Here is a 14,442-nt window from a genome sequence, read left to right as displayed (position 1 = left end):
TAGATTAACAACTTCCAGTCCTATTAGACAACGGAAGCAATGGCCACAGCCACCTGAAGTATGCACCAATAGCACCTAGGAGGAAACCAGAAGCCACACTAGGTATTTCAAACAGAGGGGATTTAATGGAGGGAGCTGATTACACAGGTTGGGTAATAAGGCTGAAGAGGGCCATGGAGACAGCCCAGTGTTAGTAAACACAGGAAGCAACTACTAACCTTAGGGCTGGGGAACAAAAGGGAAGAGATGGTGTTACCAGAACCTAGAAGCTTTGACGGGGGACCCCCCACGGCTGGCGCCTGGCCCTCTGAGGGGGCTGCTGCGCGGCTGTTGCTTGGACTTCTGAGGGGGACGCTGCTTGGCTGGCGGTGGTCGGACCTCTGGGCGGGGACGTGGCTGACGCTCAGACCTCGGAGGGGACCGTGGCTGACGCTCAGACCTCGGAGGGGACCGTGGCTGACGCTCAGACCTCGGAGGGGACCGTGGCTGACGCTCAGACCTCGGAGGGGACCGTGGCTTGGCTGGCGCTCTGACCACCGCGGGGGGCGCAGCTGGCTGTTTCTTGGGCCTCTGAGGGGACTTGGCACGGCGGCTGGTTCTGAGAGGGCCAAAAGAAGCTGGAGGCGGGAGCCAGGGCTCTCCTCTGCTGCTTAAGCGACGCTGGCAGGAGCTGGAAACAGGTAGGAAGGCCCTGCTCCCCCACCCACCTTCCAGTCTCCCTGGAGTGCCTTCCGGTGTAGCCGACTAGGGGGAAGAGTGGGGTGCGGAGCGGGAGGGGCGTGCTGGGAGCCGAGACCACGCGCTGTGCCCAACTGGTGCCGCGGGGCTGGGCGGCCGCTTACCTGGTCTTCTGGCAGGCGCAGCAGATCCAGTCCTCCTCTTTCTTCTGGTAGAAGCAGCCGCTCTTACAAATGCTGTATTTCCGATCCACTATCTCCTTCTTGGAATTGAGGAAGGTGAACGGCGGGCAGCAGTGTATGCTGAAGTGTTCGGAGTACTTCTGGTTTTTGGAGAGTCTGGGACCCTCCTTGGCCGGTTTCTGACTCATCTCACTGGAAATCGCCGATGCAAGGAGACAGCAGGAGACATAAATGCACATCAGGAAAGGGAGCCCTCTACTCAGGAAGCCCCCTGCTACTCCCATAATCCAAGGTAACATTCAGGGGGGCCCTACAGAGCAAAACCCTGGAAGACCAACTTCCCCCCAACTCCGTGGAAAGGAACTCAACTAACAGTTCATTAATTTTCATTTGTGTATTTTTAAAAATCGTGTTTTTGAGGAGAAAAAGAAACATGGGCTCTTGTTTTCCTTATGTTTTAGAGACCCATGTAAGATAGGAAAACATTTAAAACCAAACATATCCTTGACTAAATAATATTCTAGAGTTAGGAAAAGCCTTTTCTCTAAAAAGCAAAATAAAAAATTTATTATTATTTATTATTAAAACAATCATCATTCATGCAATAAAATACTACACAAGGAAAAAGAACAAACTGCTGACCTGCTGACATACATCAACACATTTTGATCTCACAGACATACCATTGAACAAAAGAAGTCAGACACAAGAAAACAAGCTGTGTGTATAGGAGGTTCAAGAACAGGCAAAACTAATCGATGGTGCTAGAAATCAGAGCATAGTTATATTTGGAGAAGGTGGGTTCCAACTCAGAAGGGGCAGCAGGGGAGCTTGCTGGAGACTGAAAACAGTCCTTCTAGGAATGTGACAAATGCAGAAATAGTCCTACCTAACACTGCAAAACACTGAAGCCCACAGGGGACTTACGTGACTATCAATCAACAAGAATCAACTTAGTTAATGAGCATAAACTGGATACTGAGAATGTCTCTGCTCTCAACAAACTCAGGGTCAGGTTGGAGATGCATATGTGCAGTATGTAATTACAAAACACTGTTATGTTGGCCAATACAAGTGTGTACAAAGCATGGAAAAAGGATGGATTCCTTGAAGACAGAACCTATAATCTGGGTTTTTAAGGATGAGTACAGAACAATAACTAAATAACTTTGAGGGGATATTTTAATTTTTTTGTCTGTTGGTGTGGTTGTCTTCTACTACAAATAGAAATGACAGCTGAGAAGCAGGTAGAATGCAGTTACAAATACATTGTTTTTGCACCTCTGTTTGTGATCATCAAAATTGTGTGTCATATCTGTTACGTATGTTAAAAATATTCTTTCCCAATGTTTCACTTGATTTTATCATGCAAAAATAGTTTTATGTAATTAAGTATCTTAGATCTTATTAAAGGTTTTGTATTTTTCCCAGAAAGTTTTCCCCATTCTGTCAGCTTTTAACATACTCATGATGCCCCATTTTAAAAGAAAATCCTCTCTGGATCCTGCTCCCGTGTCTTTTTGCTTCCCTATTACCCTCCTCTTTTGTATAGGTAAAGTTCTTGAAAAGTTATTAATACTTTTTCCCTCCATCTTTACATCTTCCACTCACTCACTCATCAGTGCACCCCACTGTGGCTCCTGGCCCTTTCCTCCCAAGGAAAAATGACTCTACATAGCTCCCCAGAGACCTCCATGCTGCTAAACCAATTGCCTTCATATTTGGTCTCTCTCCATCTAAAGTCTTTCCTTTCCTGTGACACCACATTCTCCTAGATCTCCTCCTCTATCTCTAGTCTCTCCTTGTCCATTTCCCTTATAGGCTCATCTGCTTTTGGCAAACCTTTCAGTTTTTTAACACTAAACTTTTAATGTTAGAGTTATTTAAGGTGTAATAAATACTAAATAATAAATGAAGTTACCTCCACCCATTTAATTTAACATTTACTATATACTTTGGTTTTGCCTGGCACAGTGCTCAGTTCACATACTGGACACAAAGCTAAATCATGCTGAGTCCAGTCCTCAAGAAACTTATCCACCAGTGGGAGATACAGGCAAGTAAGTGATTAGAATGCACATAATGTGCTAATGGCCAGAAAAACTTCATTTACTGAGACCAAATAAGTACAAGTCACTGAGATGAGGAAGTGGGTAGAGCAGATAAACATCCTGCTCACAATGAGCTCACCTTGTAGGTAGAGGAATGTCCACAGACATCAGTGAGTGTCATACAAGGCCAGCATGCTCTGCAACATGAGAATGTGCTGGCACAATGGCATGAAAAGTCCACAGAAGAGAGGGCAATATGTTGGGCTAGAGAACAAGGTGAAACTTCATGGGCAGAGGCATTTCATCTGGCCAAAGATGAGGGCTTGGGAATGACTGATACCTAAGCAGATACACAGTGAATTGCATTACCCCCGAGAGCCCTCATCCTATCTGCATTGCAGAATTGGAAGACATAATAGAGCCAGGACACAGGCAATGAGGCAGGTGAAGTGTCTAGCCCATGTGACTGGGAACACAGTCATGCCATCAGCTAATCAGAGGTCTAAGTAGATGAGAAGGAGGGAGATCATCTCATGGGTCTGAGACACAATGAGTTTGAAGAGCCAAGGACATCGATGAAGAAACAGGCATTCTAAACTCAGGACCTAAAGCTCTCATTTTGAGAGCGCTTCACCTCATGGAAGGGGGCACAACGTCGGGCATGGATGAGATACCTGTGAACTCAGCCAGGAGTCAGTCAAGGGAAGGCTTCCAGGAGGAGGCGTGGACCTGCCTTCAAGCTGCAGGAAGAAGGAGTAATGGGTATTCAGAAAGGTAGGATGAGTAGCAGTCTCCTAGGAGAGAAATTGCTGAATTTTCAAAAGGAGATGATCAGATATATTCAAAGGAGCCCTTTACCCAGACAGGTATGTATAGACCAATGAGAAGCTGCAGCTGACTTATAGGGTCAGATTCATTGCAAAGACCCTAAACGTCTGCTAAGCCCTTCCCCAAGTCCTACATAGGTCGCTAAGTTCAGCTAGAGTTTCTCCTCCCATGGGAAATAATGAAGTGAAACACTTTAGGATTAACCTTCAGGAGTAATTTCTTCAGGTGCCCAGCACATGGAGACTGTTACTCAACTCTCCACAGGCAACCCAGGCATTCCCAATTCCTCTGACCTTCTAGGGTCACCTTTTCCCAAACGGCTCAGGCACCCGTCACAAATAACAGAAAATCTAGCTCTTACTCCAACTGTTTAAGAAATAACTAGTATGTGATAAGAAGGAGATTTGAAGTCCACTGTGACTCTGAATTCCTTCCCTAATTGAATTCTCAAATCCCACTCACTGCTCCAGCTGATGTAATGCCTGGGTCACTGTATGCCCATCTGCACCTCCGCCCAGTCATTTCTTCCCCCAGCGCTTCAGGGGAAAATTGTTTCTTACTCCATGACAACTTCCCTCACTCCCTGTCTCCCCCGACCATGTCCGGCAGGGGGCAGCATCACCTCTAGTTATCCATCGATGCATGGTCCTGAAGGAAAAAGTAATTCTCTTCCCTGGAAGAACCTCGCCATTCCTAACACAACCACCTGAAAATGCATCCAACTTTCAAAATAATGTTTTCTCCCTCCTTTAGTAAAATGTTTATATTTTTGAAAAGACTGGCGGGCGGATCACGAGGTCAGGAGATTGAGACCATCCTGGCCAACATGGTGAAACCCGGTGTCTACTAAAAATACAAAAATTAGCTGAGTGTGGTGGCACGTGCCTGTAATCCCAGCTACTCGGGCAGCTGAGGCAAGAGAATCGCTGGAACCCGGGAGGCGGAGATTGCAGTGAGCCGAGGTCGCGCCACTGCACTCCAGCCTGAGAGATAGAGCAAGACTCCGTCTCCAAAAACAAAAAACAAAAACAAAAACAAAAACAACAACAACAAAAAAAACTGGCCTCCTAACTCTTTTCCCAGGTGGCAGAAATACAGCACTTAGTTGGGGTACCTGCTTAAGCAGTTCTATATACTGCTTCCCCAACTATCGGCCCCACGCCACCCTCCAATTTAAAAACGCTAAGCCTCACATGCTAAATCAGAGTCATCGTTTTATAACACACCAGGATTGCTAGTAAATTCCTTGGAAATACAGGCTGTTAAATTAAGTTTAGCCTAAAGCCACATCCTTACATATTTTAAGTTCCACCTAACGGTTTATTTGTACATAGTAAACCGTAACCTAACTGGATGGGTACATTGTAACCCAGTCTTATACCAATCACAGAGTTTTAGTCAATCACAGACAGCCAACAGTGTTCAAATAGGCAAATTCCAGCTGTAAGCAGTCCAGCTGTTTCTGTACCTCACTTTTGGTTTCTATTTGTCACTTTCCTTTCTCTGTCCATCGATGTTTTCTGACCGTGTGGTGGCCCTGGAGTCCCTCTGAAACTAATCTGGTTCTGGGGACTGTCTGATCTGTGAATTGTTCTTTGCTGAATTAAACTCTGTTAAATTGAATTTGTTTTATTAAAGTTTTTCCTTTAATAAAGCAAATAACTAACAGCGAAGAAGTAACAGTTTACTGAGCACCATTGTGTATAGTTGTTTTGCATACTTTATCTCATTTTATAATGTGGCTTTATTAACAAACTAAAGATGGAAAATCTACAGAACATGACTAAGTCCATAAGCCAGTAAGAGGCAGCAAAGGATTTGAATCCACATCTGTGTGACTCCAGCATCCCAAGCACTTTAGACAGGTCCAACACTGTTCTGTGCTTCCTATAGACTCAACCCTCCTCCCAAGGAATAGGAGTCCAGGTGCTGGGCCCAGACTAGACTTCAGAGGACTAGAGATGGACCCAGGGGTGGGATAAGTCTCAAAGATCCATGAGTCTATGTCCTAGGGTGACAAAGACTGAAAGTTGGGGAAACAAATCACTCCAGAAGAGAAAGATAGAGAATGGAGTTTGGAGACTTCACAACAACAGAAACCAGGACTTCTCTGCCAGCGCCAGAAGGGTCCCTGTCCGGGACTGGTAGTAAGCTTGGGATGGGCCCTGAGGGAAGTGTGACCTACAGGCACTTCTGCAGCTCCTCCCCTCCAGTGAATTAGTGGATTAAAAAAATCTATATTCACTGCTGAAAGTTAGAAAACTCAGATGGATGAAAATAATATGCCCAGTGCGGTAGCTCATGCCTGTAATCCCAGCTCTTTGGGAGGCCGAGGCGGACAGATTACTTGAGGTCAGGAGTTCGAGACCAGGCTGGTCAACATGGTGAAACCCCATCTCTACTAAAAATATAAAAATTAGCCAGGCCGGGCGAGGTGGCTAACGCCTGTAATCCCAACACTTTGGGAGACTGAGGCAGGCGAATCACCCAAGGTCGGGAGTTCGAGACCAGCAGGACCAACATGGAGAAACCCCGTCTCTACTAAAAATACAAAATTAGTTGGGCATGGTGGTGCATTCCTGTAATCCCAACTACTTGAGAGGCTGAGGCAGGAGAATCGCTTGAACCCGGGAGGCGGAGGTTGTGGTGAGCCGAGATTGCACTATTGCAATCCAGCCTGGGCAACAAGAGCGAAACTCCGTCTCAAAAAAAAGAAAAAAAAAAATTAGCCGGGCGTGGTGGTGGGAGCCTGTAATCCCAGCTACTCAGGAGGCTGAGCCAGGAGAATTGATTGAACCCAGGAGGCAGAGTTTGCAGTGAGCCAACATCACTGCACTCCAGCCTGGGCAACACAGCAAGACTCTGTCTCAAAAAAAAAAGAAAAGGAAGCCGGGCGCGGTGGCTCACGCCTGTAATCCCAGCACTTTGGGAGGCCAAGGTGGGCAGATCATGAGGTTAGGAGATCAAGACCATCCTGGCTAACACGGTGAAACCCCGTCTCTACTAAAAATACAAAAAAATTAGCTGGGTGTGGTGGCGGGCACCTGTAGTCCCAGCTACTCAGGAGGCTGAGGCAGGAGAATGGCGTGAACCTGGGAGGCAGAGCTTGCACTGAGCCGAGATCGGGCCACTGCACTCCAGCCTGGGCGACAGAGCAAGACCAGTCTCAAAAAACAAAAAAAAAAAAAAGAAAAAAAAGAAAAAGAAAAAGAAAATAATACAAATTCATAAATTCTTACCCCATGGTTAGCCACTTGTAAAATATGTTAACTTTTTTCTTTGAGAATATTTACCTGTAAATATACAGTTAATAAAAAGTAGGACCACACCTTACATATTTTTCAAATTTATATTATTGAAAAAATCATTCACTTTTCAAGTTCATGTTGTCTGTAGTGTTCTCTTACCGTTTTTAAAATTTGTAATAAATCTGTAATTATAATCTTCTCTATAGTTTATATTCTATATTTGTATCTTCTCTCATTTTTTGAGTACTTTTGTCGGAAGCTATCTACTTCATTTTTTTTCAAAAGTAAGGAAGTGGTTTTCTTGTCTTTGTTCTTTTTTCCCCCAGTTTATTCATTTCTGTATGCACTCATAATTTCTTTTTTTCTTCTTTCTTTTCTTTTTTTTTTTGACAAGGTCTCACTCTGTAGCCCATTCTAGAGTACAGTGGTGCAATCACAGCTCACTGCAGCCTCAACCACCTGGGCTCAAGCAATCCTCCTGCCTCAGCCTCTCAAGTAGCTGGGACTACAGGTGCATGCCACTACACCCAGCTAATTTTTTTTTTTTTCTGTAGAGACAGGCTCTCCCTGGGCTCAAGTGATCCTCCCACCTCAGACTCCCAAAGTGCTGGGATTACAGGCGTGAGCCACCACTCCTGGCCTATAATTTCTTTTCTTCCATTTTCTTTATATTTGTGTTATTTTTTTTTTCCTTATTGAGTCAAATGCTTCATATATGTACATTTATGGCTATAACCTTTTCCATTGTGCAACTTCAGCTGCATGCCACAAATATTAAAATAATTTTTAATCTTCATTTTAATTATGGATGAGTTCTTCTTCAATTCATCAGTTATTACAAAATCTATTGTAAAATTCCCAAATATATGGAGACATTTTTGTTACATTGGCTTCTCATTTTAATGCAGTTAGAGAAAGCAGTCGCTATGACAGTGACTCCAACAGTTGTTCAAATTTGCTTTATGACCTTGTTCTACATGTGCTTGCAAAGACTGTGCATTTCTGGAAACAATTTGGGATTGTCTAGTGAGGATAAAAATGTGCACAAACTGTAGTCTAGCAGTTTACTCCTGGGTACAGGAGCCATCTTGTACCACAGCTCAACCTCACAGGTGAAGCCACTTCCTGTGAGGTGGTGGAGCAAAAATACCAGAGGAGCCTGAATCCTGGAGGACTGTGGAGTTTGTTGTTTCAGGCCTGGACTCTTGAACTCTGAACACCTTTTATATGAGAGACAAACTTCCACCTTGCATAAACCACTATTATTTCAGTTACAAGTAACCAAATACATTCCTAATTGGTTAGACTCAGTTTCCTATAATAATAACAACACTTAACTCGGGGGCGGGGGGGGGGGCTTTGAAAATATGAAATGAAATAAAGTAAATAAAAAATTGTAACTAATGTAAATAACTTGCTTAATAAATTATATTTTCCTTTCACATATGAGAATTCATTTAAATGACCTATCTAATCCTGCTGAATTTTTTAGACACACTCTATTTATCTCACTGTGTATCTCTGATGATACTTAAGCATTAATCACATCTTTATTTACTTTAGTGGTTAAAAACAAATTATAAACACTGCATGACGTTTTCACAAAAGATACCACCTAATTGCAAGCAAAGATAACGATGAACTCTCTGGCAGGATGAGGGAAAAAAAAACAAATTTGAAACTGCAAAATATAATCTTCTCCAGGTTTCCATATAACCTAAAACTAAAGAGGAGAGAAAAGTGAAGCAAGCATTCAAAGAAGGAGAAGAAAGTGAAGGGAAGGATCCAAAGAAAGGAAAACAAAAACCTTTCCACCATTTATTGAGCACCTAGTATGTTCCATATGTTTTATATCTAATATTTGTAATTCCCCAAACAACCCTCCAGATAGTTCCTACTATCCCCATTTTACAGATGAGAAGATTGGGGAAGAATTTAAGTGAAATCCCCAACATCATACAATAATAATTTTAAAATAGCAAACTAATAATGGTTAATAGGACTAGTAGACTGCCTAATAACTCAGTAACGAACCTTGATTTTGTTTGGCAGTGCTATATGCCTTGTTTAATCTATATAATTCCCCCATGTGACCACATTCTAGTCAATGAAAGGTAGGCAAAAAGTCTATGGGAAGATGACCTTTCTTCAATAATAAGGCTTTTTATTCAAGAAGGAACCCTCCTCTGGTAAGTGCATCCAGCCCAACCCAGTCATTCCTAGCCCCCAAGAGACAGGATTATTTCAAGCCTTTGGAACTTGTCCCATAGGGTTCCTTCCCCTGTCTTTTACCACTCAACAGTTGCACAGCAAATCCCTCCATTGCCTTGAGGTTCAGCTTAAAGTCAAGACACTCCTTGGGGAGCCTTTCCAGATCCTTCCCTTCCCCCAAAGAGTAATGATCATACCTCCTTCCTTTGTGTTCTGTGAATAATTCTAGGAAAGCATCTAGAACTTTAGTGCTACCCTTACTGTTTCACTGTCTCCTTAAAATTTTTGTCCTTAAGCCTGTTCAATGCCTGATACAGAACAGGTGCTCAGAAGATGTTTGATTAAAAATGAGAGAATGAACAAAGGGTGCCTTTCACAACAGCTGCAGAGCCCTTAGCCACTTATGTCCTGTCCCCAGATGCTCTCTAGCAGTCCCATGTTCCAATGGGGATTCAGGCAAAAATGTCTGTTCAGTAGAGGAAGGGACCTTTCTCACTAACCTTGAAAGTTCTAAAACTGGGCTCTTTAGGGGAAAAAAAAAAGATTTTGTGAACACAATATATCTTTTTCTAATTCATACAAATTAATTTGCTATCTTTAATCATTACATACACATTTCATTACACGTCCTAGGGGTGGCATGAAGCTCTATGTAACCACCAGTGTCATAGTATCTGTAAACACAGCTTCGCCATTCCCTAAAAAGGCTACAGGAAGAAATTAAAACCATGAGTATAAAGTGGATTTTTTGCCCTTCTTCCCACCCTTCCTTCTTTCTTTTTATCATCTTTTCTGAAAAAAGCAATCGGGATGTGGCATAATCATGTCATGAAAGCCACAGGTGGCCCTCAATTCTGGGCAGTCCTCTGGAAAGGAAAGAAAATGCAAGTGGTAAGTTGACATGCTGCAGCCCACTTGCCCCTTCATATCTGCATGGCATCACAGGAAGTCAGACATGCAAACGGGTATAGAGTTTGCAGAATGAAGGGTAGATGCAGGTCAATATTTTGAAAGCAGAATAGGTCTTCAATTCTTTCACTCAGCTCCCTCACAACCTTGAGCAAGGGTCTGTTCTTCCTTGGTATAAAGAACTCAACATGGGAAGAATAGGAGACAAGCTTTGACCTTGACTGTGCACCCAGGACCTGAACCCTATGTGAGAATAACACACTGGCTTCAGATATCAAAACTCCAAAGGAAAATAATGATCAGTCTCCAGATCTATTATATGAATTAAGGAATGGGATGTTTAATATATACTTAAGAAAGAAATTTCAGGTTAATAAAGCAAGAAATTTCAAATTTATTCAAAAAAAGCACAACTTTTTTTTACTTCTCTGTAACTGTAGAATTGATGTGATATTACAAGCCCAACCCATGATGAATATTGGCTGAGAAAGAAAGTGGAAAGAAGAGAGCAACCAAAACTCTAAATTTATAGTGGCTTGGTCACTTCTAGCTGAAACCATCCCTTCCTACTTTGTAGTCAGAGTTCAGTTCCCTAACATGACTATTTCTCACCTCCCTCTCTTCCTTCTCAAGGTGGATAAGAGTATGAAAAAGCTGAGTATCTTCATGGCAGTGAGGGAAGGGGTGGCTGGTCTGGGTGGTGTCCTCTGCTAGGCCTTGCCATGGGGTGCCTCATCTGGTCTCACTCACCTTTTAGCATGAATGACACACATTGCTACTGACCACTTGATCCAACCAAAGCCACTGGTCATCAGGCTCCTGACTCAGTAGCCTCCTATTCTGGTCAGCTGTCCTCTTAGCTCCTTCACATCTATTCTAGGAAATGTTTGGTTCCCATGCATTACGAGTAGGGAACCAAGAGCATTATTCTGGGCCATTGGCTTAGACAGCCTCCCAACCAAAGCTGTGCAGTCACTCATAGTCATGCTGGATGAGGCTGAGGGCAGCCTTTTCTAGAGGCTTGCAGGGCCCCCACTACACTATTCCTGTTGAAGTGTGTCACTGCCCCTCATACACACACAAAAAATTTTAAACCTATCTGGATGATTCTACCACACCATACCACATCCCCCACCATGGTTTTGAGGTTTCGCCTAGAAAAAGGAGAAAACAAATATCTGCCTCCTTAGCTTCCTCTCTCTCTCTTGCTTTTTCTCTTCTTTCCCATTCTTTTGGCTAGAAAAACTCTTCTTTCTGCTTCCTCCTTCTCTCTGGCAAAGACTTGGCCTCTAGCCTACTCTCTTTTCACCTCCAGGCACCAAACCTGAGGCTCAGCTTTCTTTGCAGAAAGGACATGCATTTTACACCATAGAGGAAACTCAATGGTCTGAGTTGTCTGGTATGATTCTTGGTATGTAAGCTGCCAGTCCATTTGAAATTAAGAATTACAAAAACCCAAAATATATTATTTTGCTATTTCCTAAATCATACCCATTGAGAAGCATAAGTTATAAATAATAGCTAATAATAGTACTACTGATGGAGAGCTCACTGTAAGTCAGGCACTCTTCCAAGTTCATGACATTTATTCATCTATTTAACCCTGGTAATAATCCTAGGAGATAGATTACATTTATCCTTATTTTACAGATGAAGAAACTGAGGCCCAGAGAAGATAAAAAAGAATTGGCACAATTTATGAGTGACCGGTGAGATTAATTGTCTGTTATAATCCGTACCACACTGTTTATACAGGGGAGATGGGGCCTCAGTGACATCATCAATTTGTCATTCACAGTCCAGAGGATGACATCACTGCGACATACCTAACACTAGAGAAAGGGTGAAGATAGTCATAATAAATTACCTATCCCAAGCCTCTTTCTTTGTTCCCACTTTAAGGAACAGAATGGAAAAGTGTTCCCTTCAGTGACCTAAGAATGTACTCCATAGGACACAGAATTTCCCCCATAAATTCACAAAGTAGAAAAGACTTGAGCAAATAAGGTCATGTTCTTCCTAAACCTTCCCTTTCCTTTTTCCTAATTCCTTCCGGTACATGGCTGTAATTTCTCAAAACCCACACCATCACCCCCTGTGCCTTCAAATGATTAGAAAAAACTGTAAGGAAGAGGCCAGGCGCGGTGGCTCATACCTGTAATCCCAGCACTTTGGAAGGCTGAGGCAGGCAGATCACCCAAGGTCAGGCGTTCGAGACCAGCCTGGCCAACATGGTGAAACCTCATCTCTACTAAAAGTACAAAAATTAGCCAAGGGTGGTGGTGCATGCCTGTAATCCCAGCTATTTGGGAGGCCAAGGCATGAGAATCGCTTGAGCCCGGGAGGTGAAGGTTGCAGTGAGCCAAGATCACGCCACTGCACTCCAGCCTGGGTGACAGAGCAAGACTCTGTCTCAAAAAAAATGAAAAAATTGTAAGGAAGAGATGGAAGCAACTGGGAATTACAATTTTCATAATCTGGTTTTAAGAACAAGAGGAAGTGTCTAACATTTAAAATACTGAATTTTTTCAAAGCATGAAAAATTAACTTTGAGTCTTAAAATATTTATCAATCTTCAATGAGTTTTTGTTAAACCTTGCCTCCATTTCACAATTTAATATTTACTCTCTGAATATCAATGCCCTTGAGAGCAATAAAATCTTTTAACCTTTCATTCTGTGAAGAGAAACAGAAATAAAATATATTTTCAGTAATAATAATAATATGCATGAAAAACTGTAACTTGAATTTTACTAATTGATGAGGACAGGGGGAGGATAGTAGGAAAATCTCAAAGTTAATTTCTGCATATACCCCAGAAACAGGAGTGGTAATGAAACAGAAAAAGTGAAGCATTCACTATTCTTTATCTTTCCTAAAGTCAGCCTAGCTTATTAAAGAAGAGAAGATGAGTGGGGAGATCTTGCATATTTACAAAGTGTGCAAATACAATGTAAGCAGTAAAGATTTGATTCTTATTTAATTATTGATATTCTTATAATTAGCTAACTACAGAAATATTATGGAGTCATTTGAAGACCAACTGAATATTAGACATCCATTTTTAAAGGTGCTTATGAAGAGGTTGTATTGACATAAGAAAATACTTCTCTAATAGCAACTGAAAGCAGCAGGAAGCTAGGTCATTAATTATATGGCAGAAACTCGGAGTGGCCAGCCATCCCAGCTGAAGCCAGTTAACCGTCAATGTGGCAGTCTGCTCGAAGGAACTTATAGCTCCCTCTGTTATCCTCAGTCACCTCCAGAGGTAGCACTCTCACCAGGGGCTGGGACAGGAGCTGGCGGGGGGAACAATACACCCAGCTCCTGCCTTGAGTAGGTAAGATATATTAGTACCCTGGAGAGCAATTCTTGGTGCTAATTTTAAGACTGACAAGGACCCCCTGAACAGTAGATAGGAGCTACTGAGACAATTTATTTATGACCACAATAGATCCCACTGACAGGAAAGGCAGATGATATCAGTCTATATGTGCAAAGAATATACACATAAGATGACTGAAGGTAAAGGCAGCCAAATACAATCCTAACAGTCATCCATTTGAAGATTTATTGAGTATCTTTAAGTGCCAGTGGTGAATAAGACAAAGAAGGTCCCTATGCTCCAGAGCTTAGGGTACAGAGAAGAAGACATTAAAAGACTATCTCTTACCCCATGAGTAGTATATCCAATGTATGACTGAAATGTGATTAGGGCTCTAAAAGGAAGGAACTGGGTGCTAGGAGACAATATAGCAATGAGTCAAATTTAGATTAGAAGGCTAAGGAAGGATTCCTGAAGAAATGAAATTTAATTTGAGATCCAAAAGATACGTGGGAGCCATCCATACATGAGGGAGGAAACAGTTACAGACAGAGGCCTTGAGACTTGATGTCTCCAAGAAACCAGAGAACAGAGTGGCTGAAGCACAGTGAGGGAGGGGAACATTGAGGCTAGGGGCAAGGCATGAGAAAGACCAGGCAGGCCCTTGAAAGTGAGCTAAGGAATGGGAAGGATAGGGAGGTGTTGAAAGATCTTCACTAAAGGAGATAAATCTTCATATTTAGCTTCCATGAAGATCACTCAAGCTCCTTGCAACATAGATTAGAAGTAAGCAGGAGAGGAAATAGGAAAACCAGGGAGACATGACAGAGACTTTGACAAGGGCAGTGGCAGTGGGGGTGGATTTTAGAGGCAAAATTAATAGCACATGAGGACAAACTGGATGTGCGATTTGTTGTAAAGAATAAGGCAAGGATGACTGCCACACTTATGACTTAAGCAAATGCCCAATGAAGCAATTTACTGAGGTGGGGAAGGCTGGGGGGAAAAAG

General features: G+C 42.6%; 1 protein-coding gene across 3 annotated transcripts in view; it reads right to left on the bottom strand.

Annotated features, from left to right (window-relative positions):
* Positions 1-14,442, bottom strand: part of MOBP (myelin associated oligodendrocyte basic protein) — a 46,405-nt gene that overhangs the window by 10,468 nt on the left and 21,495 nt on the right. The window contains exons 2-4 of one of the 3 annotated variants that reach the window (XM_009445218.5): positions 3,586-3,651; positions 843-1,052; positions 219-598 (exon numbers count right to left, since the gene is read on the bottom strand). In XM_009445218.5, coding sequence (XP_009443493.1) covers positions 253-598; positions 843-1,048 — 552 coding nt within the window. In that variant the 5' untranslated portion in view covers positions 1,049-1,052; positions 3,586-3,651 and the 3' untranslated portion in view covers positions 219-252. The remainder of the gene's footprint in view (positions 1-218; positions 599-842; positions 1,053-3,585; positions 3,652-14,442) is intronic. The other 2 variants (XM_063806706.1, XM_016940773.4) reach the window with 2 other exon arrangements.

The sequence above is a fragment of the Pan troglodytes genome, chromosome 2, assembly GCF_028858775.2.
Source record: "Pan troglodytes isolate AG18354 chromosome 2, NHGRI_mPanTro3-v2.0_pri, whole genome shotgun sequence".
NCBI classification, from domain to species: Eukaryota; Metazoa; Chordata; class Mammalia; order Primates; family Hominidae; genus Pan; species Pan troglodytes.
This window is presented reverse-complemented; position numbering and strand designations above follow the sequence as displayed.